At 41.1% G+C, this 24,812-nt stretch overlaps 1 protein-coding gene across 5 annotated transcripts in view; it reads right to left on the minus strand.

The window, feature by feature from the left end:
- Nucleotides 1-10,894: 10,894 nt before the first annotated feature.
- GABRR1 (gamma-aminobutyric acid type A receptor subunit rho1) overlaps nucleotides 10,895-24,812 on the minus strand; it is a 40,397-nt gene continuing 26,479 nt past the window's right edge. For all 5 annotated transcript variants that reach the window (XM_063665694.1, XM_054491114.2, XM_063665695.1 and 2 more), the window contains 5 exons: nucleotides 23,060-23,142; nucleotides 18,696-18,836; nucleotides 15,291-15,443; nucleotides 13,677-13,873; nucleotides 10,895-12,453 (listed from right to left, as the gene is read on the minus strand). In XM_063665694.1, coding sequence (XP_063521764.1) covers nucleotides 12,160-12,453; nucleotides 13,677-13,873; nucleotides 15,291-15,443; nucleotides 18,696-18,836; nucleotides 23,060-23,142 — 868 coding nt within the window. In that variant the 3' untranslated portion in view covers nucleotides 10,895-12,159. The remainder of the gene's footprint in view (nucleotides 12,454-13,676; nucleotides 13,874-15,290; nucleotides 15,444-18,695; nucleotides 18,837-23,059; nucleotides 23,143-24,812) is intronic.

The raw sequence follows: 24,812 nt of genomic DNA on the forward strand, positions 1-24,812 counted from the left end.
TTTAAGACAGAGTCTCGCTCTGTTGCCCAGGCTGAAGTGTAATGGCACCATCTTGGCTCACTGCAACCTCTGCCTCCCAGGTTCAAGTGATTCTCCTGCCTCAGCCTCCCAAGTAGCTGGGATTACAGGTGTGTGGCACCATGCCCAGCTAATTTTTCTATTTTTAGTAGAGACAGCATTTCACCATTTTGACCAGGCTGGTCTTGAACTCCTGACCTCAGGTGATGCACCCACCTCGGCCTCCTAAAGTGCTGGGATTACAGGCATGAGCCACCGCACCCATCCTGCCAGTGTCTTTTTAATACACGTGTGTTGGTATTTTTAAATGGTTACAGTATCTAGCATATTGCTTAATCTGAATATTCAGTACTTTTTGAATAAGCAAATATTGCCTCCTTGCTTGGAATCATCAAAGTTTAAAGTAGCTTCGTGGATGGACCATGATCCTAAGATGAGTTTTAATTTTGTGTTTATGGTCATCTCTTGTACAACCTGGAGAAGAAAAGATATACTTACTACTTTGCTTCAGGTACACATAAGAAAACCTCTTTTTAAAAAAATTTTTATTTTTTTACGTAATAGAGGCAGGGGCTCGCTGTATCTTCCAGGCTGGCCTCAAACTCCTGGGCTCAAGCAATCCTCCTGTCTTGGCCTCCCAAAGTGTTGGGATTTCAGGTATGAGACACCACACCTGCCCATTTTTGTTTGGTTTTTTTAATGGGCAGGTTCTTGCTCTGTTTCCCAGGCTGGAGTGCAGTGGTGTAATCACAGCTCACTGCAGTCTCGAACTCCTGGACTCAAGCAGTCCTCCCACCTCAGCCTCCTAAAGCACTGGGATTACAGGCTTGAGGCACTGCACCTGGCCCTGACCATTTTTTAAAAAGGTTAGGCTTAGTGCAAAGTTTAAAATTATATGATTCTTAAAATACTGAATTAGTTTCTAACCTAAACTAGAGGTATAGGTGGACCTGCTTGAGGTATCTTTGTTTTTATGGAACATTTTTATTACATGCCTTTATAATTTTTCATTGTTCACACCCTGTACTGAAACCTTTTTCTCAAATACCAACTCTTGGCTATGTTAAATTTATAGACTTTAAAAGATGTTATCTAAATTAATGGTTTAAATATACAAATTGAGAATATTTTCTTTTTAGTGGCAATTTGAAAAGCAGGCCTTAATATGAGACCTGCTTTTAAAGTAAAATATGTGGTACTATGAATTACTAAATTGCTGTATACCATGTAATAGTGAGTATAGCTAATATTTAGTATGTCTTTTAAAAATTTTGGACTGCTTTTCGATTTTAACAAATTCTCCACATTATGTGAACTACTCAAGAAATTTTCCCTTTTTAATTGCCTCTATAGCACTCATAAGAGCTAGGGCATTAGGATAAACTAGAATATTTTGTGTTTATGAATACTTGTATAAACTTAAAAGTGTTTTGATTTCCCACAATTTCCCAAAGGAATGTTTATTTATTAAGAGTTGTGTTGATAATTTAACTGTTACAATTTCAGCAGTTGAATTCAGTGAACATTGGTTGAGGAGTGCCTATTTCTGAGCACTGGGTGTAAGAAGAAAAGATACTGCAAAAGGAAGAGCTAAGATTAACATAATTTCTTTGGTTTTTCTATTGCTTGTTATTATTATGTAACAACTGGGTGGCAGTTCAGAAGGAAGATTGTTGTAACAGAAGAGTAACAACCAATAGTTTTTTGATCATTAAATCAGATTTTGTAAACAGTGGCAGGAGCATAGACTTAAAACAAGGCTTGCTTATTTGGTTTTGTCAAAATTTTATGAAAATATGTGATATATATTTATACTAAAACTATATAATCCTTAGATTTAGAAAAGCAATCAGTTAATGTCTTTAGCACACTAAAGCAGTATTAAACACAGGTACAAGTTGGAAATTGTAGAAAACTGAAAGAAAACAAAAGACAAAATGTGTATGGTAGGGAATAAAAGAGTTTAAGATATTATGTAAAATTATGTGTATTTTCTTCTCTTTTACATAAATCATTTGTGAAAAGTGTGCTCACCTTTTTTACAAGAGTGATATTAATTTGGATTTATTTTTCAATATAATTTGGAGACCCTTTGTTATCCAAATAAAATTGATGAGTTTCTGTGCCTGTAAAAAAAAAAAAAAAGAAAGAAAAAAAAGAAGACAAGACACTGTTGCATGCCCCAGAAAGCTTGTGGTGGGTGGTAAGTTCTCACGAGATTTATTTATCTGAGCAACATTGGGACTGAAGGAACATCTGAAAGCTACCATCTTGAAAATTTTTGAGGAAGTGTTTCTGAAATATTTAAAAATACTTAAGTCAGTCATTTTGAACAAAAGAAATTGATGCAAAAAGTTTTTTTTTTAAGGATGATTGTCTAATTTTGTAATATGTTGTTTTTTAAAAACCTGTCTGATGGTGTTTTATACATTTCTAACTTTTTACCTGAGTTATCTCTTTAGTCTTTTGGAAAATATCCTACACAATACTAACCTTTAAAACTATCAAATTTTTGTTGTAAGATAAATGTTATCTTTGTACTAGATAGCAAACCTTTATAAGGTTGTAAGGTATGATAAACTGCTTCTTTATTTTTTTACATACTTCATAGCAAGCATTTTGCAGTCCAATTATATAGTTGAGGATGGTGTATTTTGATGTGTATGAAGTTAATATTTTCAAGTAAGCAATCAGTCTACTACCATCAGATTATAAGCTTTTTTGTAATATTTTAATAGGTACATAAAATGTGTATGAAAAATCTATAATAAACTTGTTTATCTGATAGCAATTGTCTTGCTTTTTTAATGACATGAAGATATATGTACGAAGATGAAGCACAATCATCCAAATCCATTGTGATATACTATACTTTTTCTTATGCATCAGTATCATAGATGTTGACTTGCTTTTCCACTATGTGTCATATATGTTAAAAGAACAATTAAGTTCTTTTGTTTAAAAATGAATGTTTCACTAGTCTCAGAAGCTAAAATATTGCAGTGCAAATTGTACATGGCAGGAGGTAAATACATATAGTATTGACTTTCCTTTTTTAAAAAAAGTTTATACCTTTAATACAGAGTAATTCCATATAATAACACAAATGCAATGGAACAGGTTTTTGGATCCTGGCTAAAGTATAAGTGCCTCATATGAGTGCCTCATATGAGAAAAGTCACAAATGTCCATGTTTCTTTGTTTAAACTGATTTTTTATTTTTATTCTTATTTTTGGAGACAGGGTCTCACTGACCCAGGCTGGAGTACAGTCAGTGTTGTGATCACGGTTTACTGAAGCCTCATCTTCTAGGCTCAAGCAATCCTCCTGCCTCAGCCTCCTGAGTAGCTGGGACTATAGGCATGTGCCCAGCTAATTTTTAAACTTTTTGTAGAGATGGGGTCTCAAACTCTTGGGCTCAAGTGATCCTGCTGCCTTGGCCTCCCAAAAGACTAGGATTAGGGCATGAGCCACTGTGCCCAGCCTTAGACTGGCTTTCAAAATAGAGCCCAAATCTGTTCTTTTTAAAAGAGATTAATATGTAAGATTAGCTTTTGTTAGTTCAATAGATCAAAGCACCTAACCACCTTAAAAGAGAAACCTCAGAAATACAAAATAGAGAAGATTATCAGGTCAGGGTCTTAAGTGGACAATAATCAACTTGTTGAGGTCAGAGAGAGTAGACATTGCCTCCCTGGATGAACAATCGCATTTGGAAGTTTGAATTTTTTTTCTGTTTGTTGTGTTGTTGGTCACTGACAATATATTTAGCTCAAGAGAATGGAAAAGAGTTAAAAACTTGTATCTTTTCCATTTGCGTTTATTTAAGATGAACCAAAGCTTCTAAATTGACTCACTGTTATTGCCTGAAATGATAAGGATTCAGGATTAACAGTAGCCTCATGGCATGTCATCTGGTCTGGCACTTTCTTTGAAGAAAGATCATGTGTTAGAGTACGGAACCTTAAAGAGTTTAATTAGAAGCTGAATAAAAATCCTTGAGTATAAATAGTTAAGAGTTTGCTCATTGGGCTGGGCACGGTGGCTCACGCTTGTAATCTGGCACTTTGGGAGGCCAAGGTGGGTGGATCACCTGAGGTCAGGAGTTCGAGACCAACCTGGCCAACATGGTGAAACCCTGTTTCTACTAAAAAAATACAAAAATTAGCCGGATGTGGTGGTGGGCACCTGTAATCTCAGCTACTCAGGAGGCTGAGGCAGGAGAATTGCTGGAATCCGGGTGGCAGAGGTTGCAGTGAGCCGAGAACACACCATTGCACCCCAGCCTGGGCCAACAACAGTTGAGATTCTGTCTCGAATGAATGAATGAATGAAAGTTTCCTCATTGCCTGAGAGCAATGAGGATAGGATGCCAGGAAGAAGTGAACTCAGATGCAGTTGAAACCTAATGCTTTAAACTAATATCCAAGTCCCGTTATCTCTGAACGTGTGTGGCGGTAAATGATTGTTGAGCCATGACGTTTCTTCAGATATGGAGCAGTTACTCACAGCACCTATTTGGTGTGCTTGCCATAGTTTTTGAAGGCTTATAGGTGGGTTGTGTGTTCTTTAAGAAAAAAGGTCCCTTGTAAAAATATATAAGAATAGTTTATAGTAGAAAATCCAGGCTGGGTGTGGTGGCTCATGCCTGTAATCCCAGAACTTTGGGAGGCCAAGGTGGGCGGATCACCTGAGGTAGGAGTTTGAGACCAGCTTGGCCAACATGGTGAAACCCTGTATCTACTAAAAATACAAAAATTAGCCGGGCGTGGTAGTGCAGTAGTCCCAGCTACTCAGGAGGCTGAGGCAGGAGAATCTCTTGAACCTGGGAGCCAGAGGTTGCAGTGAGCCAAGATTGTGCCAGTGCACTCCAGCCTGAGCAACAGAGCGAGACTCCATCTCAAAAAGAAAAAAGAAAATTCCAGGCAGAAAGAGATTACAACCATGATTAAGCATTTTCTCCAAGCAGATTTGAGTCTATGCTTCCCAGCTTCTGATGTTGCCACTACCCCCCACCTACCCTCTGCTACTTTCCTTTTTTATAATGTTTCTTATTTTTTGTTTGTTTATTTTGAGAAAGGGTCTCACTAGGTCACCCGGGCTGGAGTGTTGTGGCGTAATCAGGGCTCAGTGCAGCTTCAACCTCCTGGGCTCAAGTGATCCTGCCACCTCAGCCTCTGGAGTAGCTGGGGCTCCAGGTGTGCACCACCACGCCTGGCTAATTTTTAAAAAAAATTTGTAGAGATGGGGATCTTACTATATTGCCCAGGCTGGTCTTGAACTCCTGGGCTCAAGCAGTCCTCCTGCCTCAGCCTCCCAAAGTGCTGGGATTTCAGATGTGAGTCACTGTTCCTGGCCCCCTCTGCACTTTCTAAATTCTCCTGGCCTAAAGTTCCACTGATGATGATGAGCCCTGGAATTTTGAGGTCAATAATCCTGTAGCTGAATGTCAGAGAAGTCTAATTTTTTTAACAGAATAATTTTAATAATATAATTACATCATTTAAATCAAGTAGCTGATAATGTAATCGCCCAATAGGTTCTCCTTGCCCACTGCCCAGATAGAGCTGATTTATCAAGATGGGAGTTGCAATAGAGAAAGAGTTTAATTTACACAGAGCTAGGCTAAACGGGTGAACAGAGATTTAATACTCAAATTAGTCTCCCTGAAAATCTGGAGACTGGGGTTTTTTAAGGCTAATTTGGCAGGTTGGGGGTCAGGGTGGTGAGTGCTGATTGGTCAGGTCGGAGATGCAATCACAGTGGGGCCCGAGTGGGTTCTTGCTGAATTCTGTTCCTGTGTGGGATCACAGAGCTGGTTGGGCCAGATTATGGGTCTGGGTGGCTCCAGCTGGTGCATCAGAATGGGGCTCTGAAGAATACCTCAAGCACTGATCTTAGGTTTTGCTATAGTGATGTTATCCCTAGGAACAGTTAGGGAGGTTCAGGATCTTGTGGCCTCTGGTTACAATGACTCCTAAACCATAATTTCTAATCTTGTGGCTAATTTGTTAGTCTTAACAAAGGCAGCCTGGTCCTCAGGCAAGAAGGGGGTTTGTTTGGGAACGGGTTGTTATCTTTGTTTCAAAGTTAAACTCCCAAAGTTGTTTCAAAGTTCCTCCCAAAGTTAGTCAGGCCTACACCCAGGAATGAACAAGGGCAGTTTGGAGGTTAGAAGCAAGATGGAGTCAGTCAGGTCAGATCTCTTTCACTGTCATAATTTTCTCACTTATAATTCTTGCAAACATGGTTTCAATAATACAATCCAGGGAAGTGGGACTTTTTTTTTAGATTCAGAGGGTACATATTCTTGTTACATGGGTATTACATGTAACATGCATACATGTATACATGCAATACATAGTACCTACAATGTCCAATGGACGTTATATCCAACAGGTAATTTTTCAACTCTCATCCTCCTCCCTCCCCACCCCCCTTTTGGAGTTCCCAGAATCTATTGTCTCATCTTTATGTCCATGTGTACCTTTTGTTTAGCTCCTACTTATAAGTGAGAACATGAGATACTTATTTTCGGTTTATGTCTTCTGTTTCTGTGAGGATAATGGCCTCCAGCTCCATCCATGTTGCTGCAAAGGACATGATTTCATTCTTTTTTATGGCTGTGAGAAGTCCAATCTTATGAATAAAGCAATAGTCCAGCAAGAAGTAAAGTACTATATTGCTTAGAAAGGGCAGCTGTCTGAAATCTTTCCAGTGAGCCCCAGCTGCACTTCATTTTATTTCCTGCCCATGACATTCCCCTGTATTCTATTTCTTTCTAAAGCTAGTTTGAGTGGGTTACTGTTCATACAATCAAATATCACTAAGGTACAGTTTAATACCTTTTCCTGATTTTTTTAAGTCTTAAAAAGCTAGGGACCTAGAGTTGTACTACTGTAATATAATAAAGAAAATTGATCTCAAATCAACCTCATTCTATATGCTCATTGTTAATGTAAGGAAATAGTCTGTGATAGGAATATAAGGAGTATTCATCACAATATTATTTCTTTCAATACTAGGGGAAAGATTGAATTGTATATCCATAGTATGGAATTATTATAATGGCTGCAAAATGTGGAGTTTTTAGTAAAAAGATAATGCTGTGTTTTGGAAAAGAAAAAAATTAATCTTTTCCACCTTCTAAAACTTGGTGAACTTTAGAGGTTACCCCACTGCCAAAAAAGGAAAAAAAGTCAACACTTAAATCCTAGGTAACTCAGATTCATACTCCATCAGAATTAAAAAAAAAATTAACTGAGCTTTGTGGTAGAGGAATATTTTTTAAAAATATTCCTGAACAAACATTTCTTCCTGTTTTGAAGAGGCAGTTGTGTTCTTTGAAGCTAGGCTTCTGCCGGGCACAGTGGCTTATGCCTATAATCCCAGCACTTTGGGAGGCCAAGGCAGGCGGATCATCTGAGGTCAGGAGTTTGAGACCAGCCTGGCCAACATGGTGAAACCCCATCTATATCAAAAAAAACAAAAATTAGCTGGGCATGGTGGTGTGCACCTATAATCTCAGCTACTCAGGAGGCTGAGGCAGGAGAATCGCTTGAACCTGGGAGGTGGAGGTTGCAGTGAGCCAAGATGGCACCACTGCACTCCAGCCTGGGTGACAGAACAAGACTCTGTCTCAAGAAAAATAAAAGTTAAAAATTAGGAGAAAAAAAAAAAAAAAAAGCTTGGTGTTTGAAGGTGCAGACCCTAGGGGGATAGTTTAACAGTTTCTTTGAGATCAATAGATCAGCTATAGCTCTTAACACAGTGCTTAGCACATATAATAAACGCTCAATATGGAATAAGTTGTCAAATGCGTAGATGCAACACTCATCACTTTCTATGAATGACAAAGGTGTATGGATATGAGAACCTGGTTTAGAGCTTTGCTAACTTGAATGTGTATATGAATCACCTGGGGATCTTGTTAAACTACAGGTTTTAGTTGAGTGGGTCTGGGATAGGGCCTGAGAGTCTGCTTCACTGATATGTTCCAAGGTAATGCCAGTGCCGCTCTGGGGATACTATGAGTTACAAGAACCTAATTGTAATTATCTCAATTAAAAATAGGTGCATTGAGGCTGGGCGTGGTGGCTCATGCCTGTAATCCCAGCACTTTGGGAGGCCGAGGCGGGTGGATCACCTGAGGTCAGGAGTTCAAGACCAGGCTGGCCAACACGGCGAAACCCCATCTCTACTAAAAATACAAAAGTTAGCCAGGCACAGTGGCAGGTGCCTGTAATCCCAGCTACTTGGGAGGCTGAGGCAGGAGATTCACTTGAACCCAGGAGGCAGAGGTTGCAGTGAGCTGAGATCATGCCACCGCACGCCAGCCTGGGTGACAGAGCAAAACTCTGTCTAAAAAAAAAAGGCCAGGCAAGGTGGCTCATGCCTGTAATCCCAGCACCTTGGGAGGCTGAGGTGGGTGGATCACTTGAGGTCAGGAGTTCAAGACCAGCCTGGCCAACATGGTGAAACCCCATCTCTACTAAAAAATAACAAAAAAAATTAGCCAGCCATAGCGGTGTGTGCCTGTAATCCCAGCTACTCGGGAGGCTGAGGCAGGAGAATTGCTTGAGCCTGGGAGGTGGAGGTTGCAGTGAGCCGAGATTGCGCCACTGCACTCCAGTCTGGACAACAAGAGTGAAACTCGGCCTCAAAAAAAAAGAGTCTTTCACTTATTAACCATGTTATCTGCATGTTATTCCATCAGCCTCTCTCGGCCTTTAGAATTTCCTCATTCAGGTTCAAATGAAACAGAATGTGAAAGTATTTTTTGTAAAACTGGATTTACAAATGTGAGGTTTCATTGTCACTAAAATATAAGCCATTTTTTATTCTAAGATTTAGCATCACCACCCTTCCCTATAAAGTATCAATTATGAAAGCAACTAAACAATATTGAAACTCCAGTTCTCTACTGCCTATAATCCTTCCGCACATCTGGATGATGCCTACATTCTATCACAGTGATAAAAATCCTTCAGAATCCTACAGCGCCTTCTGAACTACCAGGCAGAGAATACATTATGTTTGATATAGTTTTAGTCAAATACATTTTAACTCTTTAAAAATTAATTATTCAAGCCAGGCACAGTGGCCGAGGCAGAGAAAGACTGCTTGAGATCAGGAGTTTGCTTGAGACCAGACTGGGCAACATAGTGAGATCTTGTCTCTATAAAAAATTTTTAAAATTAAGAAAAATATTCAATATGGCCACATGGTATCTGCCCATTAACCAGACAATATTATTAACCACATCTTCCTATTCATGCCAGCAAAATGTATTAAGTACTATAGATGCTCAGACACATTATGTGATTTTCTCCAAAATTATCCTTCAAAAAAGAGGGAGTTGCTTTATATTTGGGTCCTTACGAAGTCATACTACAGAGCTCTCTGTCAATTACATAACTTTGACAGAAAAGTAATGCCTTAAGAAAACACATTAGCATGGAAATTATTCAATTAATACTAGTTTTAGATACTCATCATGGTCACCGGGAATTGCCAGAAAAGATAGCAAAGACATTTAATATGAATTTAATCACTGATTCCTCACAATCACTGTGTGACTGTCAATGTAAATAAGTCTTTAAATTTTAACTTTAAAAAACAATGCTGCATGTGTTGTGTTGCAAAAATCAAGAATAAACATCTAAAAGATGCATTAGATATACTATTAAGCAAATTGATAATTTCCATTGGCATCTGTTATTGAATGAATTGTGTCTCCCTATGGGCCCCAAATTCATATATTGAAGCCCTAATTCCCAACATAGCTGTATTTGAAGATAGGCCTTTACAAAGGTAATTAAGGTTAAATCAGGTCATTGGCATGGGCCCTATTCCAATATGACCACTGTCTTTATAAGAAGAAGAAATTAGGACACACACATTACCGAGGAAAGACCATGTGGAGACACAGTGGAAAGATGGCCATCTACAAGCCAGGGAGAGAATCTTCCAGGGAAACCAAGCCTGCCAACACCTTGGTCTTGGACTTCAGCCTCCAAAACTGTGAGAAAATAAATTTCTGTTGTTTAAGCCATCCAGTCTGTGGTACTTCGCTATCGCAACTTTAGCACACTAATAAGAGTATCCCCATAGGTTGCTTCAAATGGTGGAGTATCCCAAACAAATAGATGGAAGTTCAGATGGTGTGCCCTGGATACATTCCAGCTCACTCACAGTGGCCCTAGTGATCATGAGGAAGAAGACAGCAGCAAAGATGTTTGTAAAGAGTTTGATTGCAATTGTTCTATAAAATTATCATGGAAAAAACCAGTGTTTTTAAAATAACATTTTTAAATATCAAAAGTTAACATTTAGGGGTCAGGCACGACGGCTCATGCCCTTTTCCCCAGCACTTTAGGAGGCTGAGGTGGGAGGACTGATTAAGCTCAGGAGTTTGAGACCAGCCTGGGCAATATAATGAGACCTTGTCTCTACAAAAACTTAAAAAAATTAGCTGAGTGTGGTGGAGCATCCCTGTAGCCCGAGCTACGCAGGAGGCTGAGGTGGGAGAATCACTTGAGCCTGGGAGGTAGAGGTTGCAGTGAGCTGAGATGGCACCACTGCACTACAGCCTGGGTGACAGAGTGAGACCCTGTCTCAAAAAAGTAAAATGAGAATACAAAATTTAAATAGTTAACATTTAACTATTTCATCTAAATCCCTTTAAGTTTATTCAAGCTTGCCAAAAAACTTTCTTTTGGTGAGTTTTCATTGGAGATAATGGGAGATTACATTGTAATTAGGGTTTATGCAAATAGGTTTTTTCAAATTAGAATATAGTCCTGCATATGTAGAAATATCATAATATTTAGTATTGGTGATGAGTCAAATTAACTTTGAAATGAAAATGACATTATTGTGTATATAATTCACTTTATTAAAGTGAGTTTCAAATAAAACAAATGCTGTTTGGGTAAGTTTGGTGGGGGTTGATCTATATAGTAGATATATAATATAAATAACTGTTTTTAAATGATACATCAAATTAGAACTCTCTCCTTTACCCCATGCCCTGACATCAGTTGCCATTGGGCCATCCTTCTGCCTGGTATCTGGGCTGTGTGGTCTAGGTGATGGCAGTTTTCTGGTCCATAGAAAATGCTGGTATTTCAAGTATAAATGCAGATGTCCAGTGATGTCTTCCCATTTATTTTGCTTTCTGATGTTCTTTTTCTCTTAAGAAACCATGTGAGTATTTCTCATTCTAATGAGTTACAAGTAGTCCCAAATTATGTATTTCCTTGAAATGTTTATGCAGAAGCAATCATTCTCTATCCAAGTTCCTCAGTGAAGATATCACTTCACTGAGAAAGGACTTCTCTTTGAACAAGGACATGCTCCAAGAAGAACATACATGAAGTGGTGATTATATAAAATAGGGAACATTTAAACACAAATTTTCTAGCCTAGTTACCTCTATGACACAACAGACAAAATGCATGTGTGTACTCTTATCTTCAAAGTTTCCCTACCAGGGAAAATTTCACCAAAATCAGAAGCAATTGCGCCAATCTAAAGAGCTTTTCTTGTGAAGGGGTAAAACCTGTGAACCACAGCATATAAAGAAAAATAATGTGAATATTATCATTGCCTTTTATTAAAATAAACATGCGGAGGTGGAGTTGCATACAAAATAGGTAATAGGTTATAAACTGAAGCATGAGTTTCTGTCAAAGTGAGGATTTAGGTGCATGTGAATTTCATGCAAATGGCCTTTAGGTGCTTCCAAGTCCACCTAGCCTGAAGAATGTAATGACACTCGAGGAAAATAAATTATTCATGTGAATAGCATCAAGGGTCTAATGGGTGGAACTAAATGTGCCCACAACACTGGTAGTGTGCTTTTCCAGGGGATCTGGGTAACAACTAACATCAGTCGCTACAGTGTCGTATTCCTGCAGCACCTAATATAATACTGTGTATTCAACAGATGGTTAATAAGTGCAAATTAAACCAGTAAGTGTCTTGTCAATGTAGCTTTGGAAAGCTGCAGAAGGGATAGTGAAAACATGGGTGGGTCCTGGGATTTTTTTTTAACCATATCCTTAAATACTTTTTCATTATACAGTTATTTCTGTAGTGCATGCCATGGAAATGTGAAATTTATAGAATTACAAGCATCTAGGAGAAAATAGACCAGTATATTAAATTGAATAAAATGTATGCCGCTGGAAAGATGATCCTGGAGTATTTATCAATGGCGTGGGTGTCGATTCTCATGCTCACGTAGCTGCTTCTCTGACTTTTCCTCTGTGGGGAGCTCCTCTCTGAGGCCAGGGTCAGCTGCACCATCATCCTGTCGGGCTTCTCTCCATTCTCTGGCATGTAGTTGTCCAGGTCGTTCACCTCCCCATCACTGTAGTTGCCGTCCAGCATCACAGTGCGGGGCGGAGGTAATCCGCTGGTGCAGGGAAGCTGCAAACACAGTAAACACACGTTGGGGTGTGAGCTCAGCATCATCTCTCAGAAGCCCTTCAAAAGGAACTGCATAGTGGAGGGGTGTTGCCTGGTTTCTGGTATTCCCAGTTTGGGAAAAGGGTAGGTATCCTGTTTTTGTTTTTGTTTTTTTTTTGGGGGGGGACTTGAGTTTTGCTCATCGCCCAGGCTGGAGTGCAATGGCACGATCAATCTCAGCTCACTGCAACCTCTGCCTCTGGGGTTCAAGTGATTCTCCTGCCTTAGCCTCCCAAGTAGCTAGGATTACAGATGCACACCACCACACCAGGCTAATTGTTTTATTTTTAGTAGAGACGAGGTTTCATCATGTTGGCCAGACTGGTCTCAAACTCCTGATCTCAGGTGATCCACCTGCCTCGGCCTCCCAAAGTGCTGGGATTACAGGCGTGAGCCACTGCACCCGGCCTGGTATCCATTTTTGCTGATCTAAAATCTACATACTGACTCTTAGAAAATATCACAATGCCATACCAAAGACCAACAAGAATGCTCATGATTCATAGATCACCCTGTTCTCCATGAGATCATAAGCTGTTATGAGCCCTTGATAAAAATGTTTACAGATCACATAATTACAAGTGTGTGCATTAACATATGCATTTGTCATGGGGATGGGGATTGGCATTGTGGGGATAGATTACTGTAACATGGTTAGAGTTTGCTGGGGGAGATAACAATTGAGCTGCACACTGGAGGAGGAAAGCAGAGTCAGGTGAGAGGAAAGATAACCTGGGAAAAGGTGGAGGATGCATATGAGGTTACATATGAAGGAAGATTTCCTAGAATGAGAAATGTTCTTCCCTGGACAGTTCTTTTATTACACCTTTATGTTCATAAATAATTTGTTCCACTATGTTAAATCGTCATTCATTTTTCTCCTGGGATTCCCTCACTAAACTATGAACATCACCAAGATGTTCCCTAACACTTAACTAAGACCTGGTCCAAGTATGTGGTAGGTGCAAAATAAATGTTTCAATGAATGAAAGATGTCACCCAAAGTAAATTTCACAATGACTTGAAATACACCAATTTGTTTGCTCTTCACAACAACCCTGTGAAGTAGGCACAGGAGAGGGTATCATGACCTTGCTTTACAGAGAAGGTCTGCCCTGCCTGAGGTTCCAGAGCTAGATCAAGCTCCATCCTGACCAGACACTATAAGTGCATGGTAAAGTCACCTTCTCCCGCAGCTTCTGTTCCTTCCTCTCCTGCACAGTGGTCAGGTAGTTGACGGCCGCGTACTCCAGCACCGAGAGGAACACGAACACAAAGCTGACCCAGAGGTAGATGTCCACGGCCTTGATGTAGGAGACGCGTGGCATGGAAGCGTTCACGCCCGTGATGATGGTGGACATGGTTAGCACCGTTGTGATACCTGCAAACAAAAGAATGAGAAACAAGTGTTTGCTTGTCTTTCACCAAACACGGGATGGTTTCATGCCTCTGCTCATTAGCCCCTGCTGCTCCCTCAACCTAGAATGTCTCCATCCCTGCTCCACTGTCTAGCAAACACCTACACATCTTTCAAGATTTAGCTTTTCATGAAGCTTTTCCTGTTCCTCTCCCCCTGCTTCCCTACCCTTTCACCCCTCTGCATACCCTGTGTATTCATTGTAGCATCTGTGTTACTATTCTTCTGCAAAGAACCCTAGACATTTTGGCATTAAAACATTTATTTCAATTCAATTTTTACAAAATAAGAGGTTGCATATATGGACAGGTATATACGTTTCTTATAACTACTGCTCCATCAAGGGGAAAAGGCCCATGGGGTTTATTTTAATATCATGTCGTGGCTCTTGGTGTGCAGTCCTGTTGTCCTGGGCCTGTGTCGACAGCTGTCAGGGCACCCCCAGCAGCCACCACCATGCTGGACCTAGCTGCCCATTCAGCATTGTCCACTTGAGGACTTATGGGTCAATTTCACCAAGGATGACAACGTTAACTTCATTTATGGGAATCAGATTTTAAAACTAGAGTGTTTATCTATTTAGCACAGTAACTGTTCAGGCTATGGAACAACTGTTAGAGGACAAGGCATCTGTCCATGGAAATTTGCCCAGGATTTCAAATTAAGCTCAGGACATTTGTTTGGCAAACATCAAATCACTGGGGATTGGGGTCATCTTAAGGGCCAGCTCCAATCCAGTTTCACTAAAACCTGGCGGGTCGCATTCTCCCCTGCAGCCCCTGAACTGTCTGAGCAATGGTGGTGTGTCTAAATGGGTATAATCTTTAAGGTGAGAAAAAGAGCTGATGGCAAATAGCCGTAAGCGGAATGCTTATAGAGAAGGGATTCTCAGACTTGAGGACACAGAATAATTACTGGGAGAGCTTGTTAAAAATGCAGGTTCCTGGTCCTCCCTCAGAGACTCTCATTCTATAGATGCAGATGAGACCCAGGACCCTTCATTTTTAACAGTTTCCCACAGAGATTCTATCACAAAGATCCCTTGAGCTACCATTTGAGAAACACTGTTGTAGGATATGATTCATTTTGCAAGTGAGCAAAGAAGGCACCTAAAGACCAGGCTCACCCACTCTGGAACACGGCTTCGACAAGACTAAAGGTGGGCTGTTTGGATGGGCACCTGCAGAGTCCTGGAAAGCATTTTGTTACATAGATTCCTAATTACAGGATTTTAACTATAAATAAATAACTCTTGAGTTTTTCCAAGTCATAACGCCAAAAGGGATATCGAATCAATTTGAAAAGAATGGTTTTATCTGGAAGGAATTGTTAATACCTATATTTGCAGATGCTTGGAATATGCACTTGAGATATTCCTTACCTAAGGGGACTCTGGCAGGCACGGCTCTGCGGTCGATCCAGAAGGACACCCAGGACAGCATGACCATCAGGGTAGCAGGGAAATAAGTTTGGAGCAAGAAGAAGAAGATGTGGCGACGCAATGTGAAATTAATGTACAGACGGTTGTACCAGCCTGGGGGACACAGGAATAAAAGACAGTACACATCATGGCTCCTTCATAAAACACATTTTATTCAGGAAATCGTTAAGTGCCTTAGACACTCCAATGGACTCTTACCATGTCTTTATAAGGTGAAAGTGAGAGAAATCATGGAACAAAGTGATTATATAGTAACACATACCACCTCGGTGAATCTATCTCAAGAAACCTTTGGCCGTTGTCCTATTTACAAAGGGAATCCCTTGAAAAGATCATTTAAACTTTTTTCTTTTTTTAAGACAGGGTATCACTCTGTCACCAGGCTGGAGTGCAGTGGTGCAATCTTGGCTCACAGCAGCCTCGAACTCCTGGGTGCAAGCAATCCTCCCACCTCAGCCTCCCAAGTAGCTGGTACCACTACACCCAGCTGATTTTTAAATTTTTTTGGTAGAGACTGCGTCTTGCTATGTTCACCAGGCTGGTCTCGAACTCCTGGCTTCAAGTGATCCACCCACTTCAGCCTCCCAAAATGCTGAGATTACAGGTATGAACTACCATCATGCCTGGGTCATCTAAACTCCTGTTACTCTCATTACCTGGTCTAGGGTTCAGCAACCTCATCATCACCTGGGAGCTTGTTATAAATGAAGGTACCTGGGCCCCACCCCAAACCTACTTAATTGGATGTCCATTTAACAATATTCTCGGCTGGGCATGGTGGCTTATGCCTGTAATCCTAGCACTTTGGGAGGCCAAGGCAGGAGGATCGCTTGAGCTCAGAAGTTCAAGGTTACAGTGAGCTATGATCGCCCACTGCACTCCAGCCTGAGCCACAGAGTGAGACCCTTTCTCTATTAGGAAAAAAAAAAAACACATATATATATATTATAAAATATTATATATATATTATTTGTTCATAGTTCATATGTACTTCAAAGTTTGAGAAGCACTGATTTAAACAATCTCCTTAGATTTCTTTATGGGGAGAAATGTGCTTTAAGTTAAAAAAGAAAGTTAAACACAACATTGTATTTAGGAACACAGTGAACAATCACAGGTCCAGCTACATTTTAGCTCTTCTTTTGTGTCCTTACAAGGAAAACATATACATGGAGGAGTCGAAGAGAAAGGGAGGATGATGGAAAAAACAAAAAAAAAGGAAAAGGCCTTATATGTGTGAGATGCCCAGGACTAAAAATAAAATGGATGGGGACTTGGCAATATGAACTTGGAAACTTGGCACCCTGGGTCATTATAATGCATGGGACATGCCTCTGGTTACCAGCAAGCTACTGCAGAGGGACTGTCAGAATGCTGAGGGTCAAAAGAACAGCTTTCCTCCAAGGAACCAATACTTTGGGGTGATGGATACAGGAGATAATATGTGCTGGGTTGCAGTGCTATGTTGGTGCTCCCTCTTACAGATTAGAAAGACCATGGGGTACTTAAAAAGAATGTGCTTCCCTGTGCAGTCAATGGCGCAAGTTCTAGCCATAGAAACTGCATGAAGATTTGAGCGAAATCATCCTGAAAGGTAACTGGTCAAAAAAGAGGCACGAAGCACAATTCACAATTGCAAAGATATGGAATCAACCTAAGTGCCCATCAACAGATGAATGGATATGAATGAATATGGTATATATACACCATGGAATACCAACTCTTCCATAAAAAAAAAAAAAAGATGAAATAATGTCTTTTGCAGTAACTCGGATGGAACTGGAGGCCATTATTCTAGGTGAAATAACTCAGGAATTGAAAAGCAGATACCACATGTTCTCACTTAAAAGTGGGAGCTAAGCTATGGGAACACAAAGGCATACAGAGTGGTATAGTGGACACTGGAGGCTCAGAAGTGGGGAAGCTGGGAGGAGAGTGAGGGATGAAAAACTACCCATTGGGTACAATGTACAACCACTCAGGCGACAGATGTACTAAAATCCTAGACTTCAGCTGGGTGCGGTGGTTCATGCCTGTAATCCCAGCACTTCGGGAGGCCGAGGTGGGTGAATCATTTGAGGTCAAGAGTTCAAGACCAGCCTGGCCAGCACGGTGAAACCCCATCTCTACTAAAAGTACAAAAATTAGCCAGCCGTGGTGGTGGGTGCCTGTAATCCCAGCTACTCGGGAGGCTGAGGCAGGAGAATTGCTTGAACCCAGGAGGCAGAGGTTGCAGTGAGCCCAGACCTGGCCATTGCACTCCAGCCTGGGCAACAGAGTGAGACTCCGTCTCAAAAAAAAAAAATTCCCAGACTTCACCACTATACAATTCATCGATGTAATCAAAACCCACTTGTATCCCTATTTTTTTTTTTTAAGGCAAGAAATGAAGCAAGTTAACCTCAGCTATTTAGCGCAGGCAAGCTCCCAGGAGAAAGATCAAAGAGCATGCCCCCAGGCAACAGGAGGGGGTGAGCCTGTCCCAACCCTTGGTTCAAAAAGGAACAACTGGGTCCACAGGGGACTGACCAGTGGTTCCTGCACTGAGACTTAGAAGAGAGTCACCAGGAGGGGCTGTGCAAGCAGCATAGCAAGAGCAGACTGGTCAAGAGTGGAGCGACCCCACGGGGCTGGCTGGAGCAGGGAGAACGTAAATTGAAAACAGCAGACCTGAATTGTATTTCTTTCCTGCTGTCAAGGAGGGGGCTCGGATCAGCATATCACGGCTGAGATGCCAGTTTCTAAGCTGGCAATGCGATTGTCTCAAATAAACCCACTCACGTGGCTTACGTTTTAAGTTCTTACTAATTTTTTTAGGTTATTACTCTGATGCATTGGTAGTATCAAAAAAATCACTTCCACCCACTGCTTGCTACCTACTAGACTTCACTTAGGATTTCTGTCTTTAGTTTCCTTTCTTTTCTTTTTTTTTTTTTTTTGAGGCAGGGTCTCACTCTGTCACCCAGGCTGGAGTGCAGTGGTGTGATCTCGGCTCACCGTAACCTCCGACTCCAGGGCTCAAGGGATCTCCCACCTCAGCCTTCCAGGTAGCTGGGACTACAGGCGTGTGCCACCACACTTGGCTAATTTTTGTATTTTTAGTAGACACGGGGTTTTGCCATGTTGGCCAGGCTTGTCTTGAACTCCTAAGCTCAAGCAATCCATCCACCTTGGCCTCCCAAAGTGCTGGGACATGAGCTACTGCACCCAGCCTCTGTCTTTAGTTTCAAATATAAGTGACACTGCTCACTTGACGACTAATTCAAACCTTTCCTATAATAGAGGGTGAACCTTGGAGACCAAGCTGAAGCCTGCCCTGACTCTCAGCCCTCACTCTACACTTACCTGTGCTGCTGTAGAAAGCCAGTTTGGTGGTGGTGTGGAATTCTTGAATGAGGAACTGAGAGAGTGAGATCCGTTCATCTGTCTTTAAGGAGTCGTTGCCCTTTTTCCAGTACAGCATGAGGTCATCTTCTGTATAGGCATCTGAAAAGACAGGGGCCAGCATCAGACACAAGGTGGTGGCAAGACAGGATGATCTGTGGGGCTATGTAGATGCTGTGTCCTGACCTCCCACACCGACTACTGGGATTGTGATATGATAGTTTGAAAAACAAACCACAGTCTAAACAAAGCAAAACAATATCCAAAAAGACAAATCTAATTATCTCCACTCTTCCAAAAGTCATCAGAGCAAAGTTCTCAAGCCCAAATGCTCATAATTCCTGCAAAAGGGTTCACCTTGCAATTCAGCCTGCCATTTATTAGGTTAAATCAAATGAAATTCTATTTTTGTAGGTTAGACATGGTTAAATATTGGCAAAATTTCACATGGCTCAGCCTTATAAATGGAGAGTAATTTAGCCTTTTCCTTTCTTCTTTCAAAGTGTGGCGACTCATCAATTGATGGCAAGTACCTGTAAACACTATCAGGTAATAAAGGCTGCATTTTAGCAAGAAAAGATCCATAAAGAGACGGGAGTGGAACAAGTCCCTTCTCTGTAGGACTCCAGTTACTCCTACTCAGGGTAAAGTCGAAGTGAATCCATGATCATCATCATCCTTTCTGGTGCTACCATTTCCCCTTCCCTCACCTGCTTCCGGTGAACTCCAAGTGAACAAACCTACCTCCAGCCTGAGCATAATTGAGGAGAAGCCTCATGGCACTGCCAGTCTAGCCTGTTTATGTGTAAACAGTTCCTTCCAGGGGTCCCTGGGACTATTTTATTTCTGTTTTCTAACACTTGACCTGTGTGATGGTCAGTTTCATGTGTCACCCTGGCTTGGTTATGTATCCAATTATACAATCAAATACTAATCTGTAAAAGTGTTTTGTAGATGTGATTAATATCTACAACCACTGGACTTTAAAGGGGATTTTCCTGGATAATCTGGGTGGGCCTGATTCCATCAGGTAAAAGGCCTTAGGAGCAGAGCTGAGGCTTCCTGGAAGAAGAAATCCCACCTGTGGCCTGCGGCATCTGCTCCTGCCCCAGAGTGCCCCTCCTGCACTCCTGATGGCCCGCCCTGCAGATGTGGGACTCTTAGCCAGCCCCCACAATCCTGCTAGCCACTTCCTTGCGATAAGTCTCTACTCTGTATATCCTACTGGTTCTATTTATTTGGTGGAGCCATGACCGATACAACCTGAAAAAAGGCTACATTCCAGATGGAGGCAGAAGCTGTCCAGGCATAGTGGGGAAAACTAAGTTCTGGAGACAATGAACTCAGTATTTCAGTCTGGCTCTGCCACCGAGCTCTGTCCCTCCTTTGTATGATAATAACCTGCTCTTCAGGGTCTTGTGAGGGTTGAATGACAAGTCAGAGGTAAAGCCACTGTGCAATAAGTAGCCACTCCCTTGGTCCTGGGTTTTATTACACCCTTTCCCCACATTCAGTGCCCTACGCAGCTGTCCCTTTGGCCCCAGCGGTGTGTGATGTCAACATCCCTGCACTCCTTGGTCCCAGATGCGTTGGAGCCAGGGTACACCTGATCCACTGCTACAAGCCCAGGCTGGCTGATAAAGTGCCCTGGATCAGTGAGAACCCTCACTAGGGCTTTGACACTGCAGGGAGTGCCAGCGTTCAGGAGGAGTGCAGGAGTCACAGGGGTGTCCACTGCGCTGTGAGAGAAAGTGTTTGGGCAGGGAGGAGAATGGAGCGGATATGTAGAGGGACAGAGATGCATGCGGATCATTTTATACTGCCTCAGCCTGGCTCTTCCTGTGGCCTGGTTTCTGGGGTGTGTGTGTGAGTTTGTGTGTGTGTGTGTGTGTGTTGTGTTATGTTAAAATACACATAACATAAAATTTACCATCTTAACCCTTCTTTAGTGTAACTTCAGTGGTATTTCACTACATTCTTAGTGTTGTATTTATGATGCATGATAAATATAATGAAAATTATACTACATGAAAATTACTACATAAATTAAACCATTCTTATGGTAGGATATATCATTTGCCAATGTATATTTTCCCATTCGTGGGTTGCATTTACTCTGTTGATAATGTTTTGATGCACAGCATTTTAAAATTTTCATGTAGTATTTATGTTGTACTACATTACTACATAAATACAACCATTATGATGGTCATACCACCATCCATCTCCGGAACCCTTTTCATCTTCCCAGACTGAAGCTCCATACCCATTTAACAATAACGCCTCATCCCTGTTTCCCCTCTTCCCAGCCTCTGGCAACCACCATTCTACTTTCTGTCTCTATAATTTTGACTACGCTAAGTACCTCTTAAAAGTGACATCATACAGTATTTGTCTTTTGTGATTGGCTGATTTCACTTAGCATACTGCCCTCAAGTTTCATTCATGCTGTAGCATGTATCAGAAATCCTTGTTTTTTAAGGCTGAACACTCTTCCACTGTATGCAGATACTACATTCTGTGTATCCATTCATCCGTTGTTAGACACTTGGGTTGTTTTCATGTTTTAGCAATTGTGAATAAAACTGCTATAAATATGAGTATACAAGTACCTTTTCAAGACCCTGCTTTCAATTCTTTTGGTTATTTACCCAGAAATGGATTTGCTGGATCATATGTTTTTAATTTTTTTTTTTTTTTTTTTTTTTTTTTTTTTAGAGACAGGTGTCTTGCTTTCTCACCTAGGCTGGACTGCAGTGGTGCAATCATAGCTCACTGCAGCCTCAGGCTCTTGGGCTCAAGTGATTCTCCTGCCTCAGCCTCCCGAGTAACTGGGACCACAGGTGCCAGCCACCATGCCCGGCATATTTTTGTATTTTTTGTAGAGACAGGGTCTTGCTATGTTGCCCAGAATGGTCTTCAACTTCTGGGCTCAAGTGATCCTCTTACCCTGGCCACCCACAGTGCTGGGATTACAGGTGTGAGCAACCGTGCCCAGCCATTGTTTTAATTTTTTGAGGAGCTGTTTTCCCCAGTGGCTGCACCATTATACATTACTACCCACAAAGGATAAGGGTTCGAATTTGTTCACATCCTCCCCAGAATTGTTTTCTGTTTTGTTGACAGTATTTATCCCAGTTAGTGTAACTCATTGTAGTTTTGGTTTGCATTTTCCTAATGATTAGTGATGTTGAACATCTTTTCATGTGCTTCTTGGCCATTTGTGTACCTTCTTTGGAGAAATGTCTATTCAAGTCTTTTGTCCATTGTTTTAAGCAGATTGTTTTGTTGTTGTTGTTGAGTTTTAGCTGTTCTCTTTATATTCTGGATATCAATCCTTTATCAGATAGATGATTTGTCAATATATTCTCCCATTTGTGGGTCGCCTTTTTACTCTGTTGATAATGTTGATGCACAAAATTGACAATTTTCATGTAGTCCAATTTGCATATTTTTTCTTTTGTTGACTGCATCTGTGGTGTCATAGCGCCTGGTTTTCAGCTTTTCCAGGACGTCTGTGTGTGTGCAAGCTTCCTGAAATCCCTTGTTGTGCCTGAGCGTCTCAACCAACACACGAACTCACAGTGGCAGTTCCCTACGGCAACTGTTGTCAAACTTGTTTTGGCCAGGAAATCCTTTCTTCAGCAGAAATTACATTTAGAAGAGCAATAAGCTCTCTGGATGAACTTGTGTGTGTGTGTGTGTGTGTGTGTGTGTTGGGCAAAGGGCTTGGAAGGAGACCCACATTCACTTAGTCCTCTACTTCCCTTCCCCAAGCAATTACCCTGATTCAAAAGAACAAAGTTTAAAACCATTGCCACAGGGCATTAAAAAGATCAGTTATGGCAATGAAGGTTTTAGTTTCAAATTTGTTCCTGATATTTAAAATTACCCTAGACCTAGCTTCAATCTAACACATTACTTTAAAAGTATAGTCATGAAGGCCGGGCGTGATGGCTCACGCCTGTAATCCCAGCAGGTGGATCACGAGGTCAGGCGTTCAAGACCAGCCTGGCCAACATAGTGAAACCCTGTCTCTACTAAAAGTACAAAAAATTAGCCAGGCATGGTGGTAGGTGCCTGTAATCCCAGCTACTCGGGAGGCTGAGGCAGGAGAATTGCTTGAACCTGGGAGGCAGAAGTTGCAGTGAGCAGAGACTGCACCACTGCATTCCAGCCCAGGCGACAGTGTGAGACTCCGTCTCAAAAAAAAAAAAAAAGTCTACTCATGAATAAGGAACACACACTGTTCCTGCAGCTGAGAGTTAGAGGTGTTGAGAATTATCAGGAGCTGTGTGCTGATGCCTGGGGACAAGTCTACTCACAGCTTTCAATTTCAAGAGAGCACGTTTGCGTGTCCAAGGGAAATCGGCTGAAGTCCATATTGCACATTGCAGTTACTGTAACCCTAGGGCCAAAAAGACAAAATTGATTTATTCAGAGCCTGCAAAAGACAAGTGCAAAATGATAAAACAAACAGAAAAGGCCTCTGCTTCCTTCCAATATGATAAATGCCTCTTCTCATACTTCATAAGCAATGTGTCAGGGTTTAGATAAGTAGCTTATGAGTGATACCCTCACTGGAGTACACTTGGGCATTTATGTTTAACCCAAGGGTCAGTGTGAGGCAAATAGAATTTCTCTACTAACTCTTATCACATTCAAGCATTTTAAAGAAGCAATGGTCTCAATCAATATAATAATGTGAAATAAAAACTTACATGATGTGGTTTCTTGAAAGAAGCCCTAGGACCATATATTGTTCTCCTGGTTCAGATAAATTCCAGTTCTTTTGTTCTTTTATTGATTTTATTGATATTCAATAACGTATACAATACGGTGTACACTTACCCCAGTTGCCAAGCTTGGCACTTTTTCTTTAACAATGTTGATATTTTTATATTGATAATAGTATCTACTAGTGGACATATGTGTTATTAGTGGATAATTCCTTGGAGATCAAGGTAATGGAAAAACACTGAAAGGTCTTATTGTGTTAACAGGCTTGCTGTTATTGAGTGGCATGAGTGATTTTATTTCAGAGTTTACACTGGGAAAGAGTAATTTGCTGGCATTGAGTGATTTTATTTCAGAGTTTACACTGGGAAAGAGGCTTCTGCATCAAAAGCCAAACACATACAAATCATTCTTCATAGTGAAAAGCCTCCTATCCAGTGGTGAATTTCACAGCAGGACATGATTAACATTTGTTCACTGGTGCTGAATGCACTCCGTTTCCTTCGACCATGCAATATTTGCTACGCAAAAGTTGTCGAAATTATATGAATAATTCATGGTAAAAAAAATCACTTTTAATTTAAATGGAAATTTCAAGGAAAAGAGCATTCTTGAAATGGAATTTTTCAAATATTTGCCTCATTTTTTCCCACTGCTTTGAGGGTGGAATGGTTGTATTCTATCTATGAGGCTTTTTTGATTGCCAGCAGTTGGGTGGTCGTATGTCTCCTGGAAATCCTGATAAACAGGGAATGTTAGAGTGCAGGGGTCTGGGTGGGGTCAGGCTGGCAGCTGACTCGGATGCCTAATGGGTGGGTTTCCATTTCTATGGGTACATCATTGCATAACGATGCCCAATGGCATCATCAACATGAAATAAGCTAAGAACTAACTTCGGGGACACTTGGAGCTAACTTTAGGGACATGGAATGCCCAATGAAGGAAATGTTTGCTATGAACAGGGGGACTGAATACTCCTTCTCTTTCTGTTAGTTGGTACAGGAACAGCTGTTTTCAGAATTACAGACATCATCAGAATGGGTCTTCCCACCCTGAGTTGATGCTTCTCTCCATATAACTTATACATAAAACAACCATTTGTGATGTAATCAAAGCCCATGTTTATTCTTGTTTCTACAAGTCCCTTTAAATTAATTCATTGGAGGGGCTCTTCCCTGCCCTGGATGGAAGCTTGGCAGGTCCTGTGGCTCTTCTGCTCACTCTCATGTAATAGTCAAAACCCTCTTAAGTCACAAACCACACCTTAATTCAGAAATTAAGAGTTTTGGTCTGAGGTATTCATCAGCTTCAAAGTTCATTCAAATGAAGACTTGTACTGTC

The sequence above is a fragment of the Pongo pygmaeus genome, chromosome 5 (genome assembly GCF_028885625.2).
Source record: "Pongo pygmaeus isolate AG05252 chromosome 5, NHGRI_mPonPyg2-v2.0_pri, whole genome shotgun sequence".
NCBI classification, from domain to species: Eukaryota; Metazoa; Chordata; class Mammalia; order Primates; family Hominidae; genus Pongo; species Pongo pygmaeus.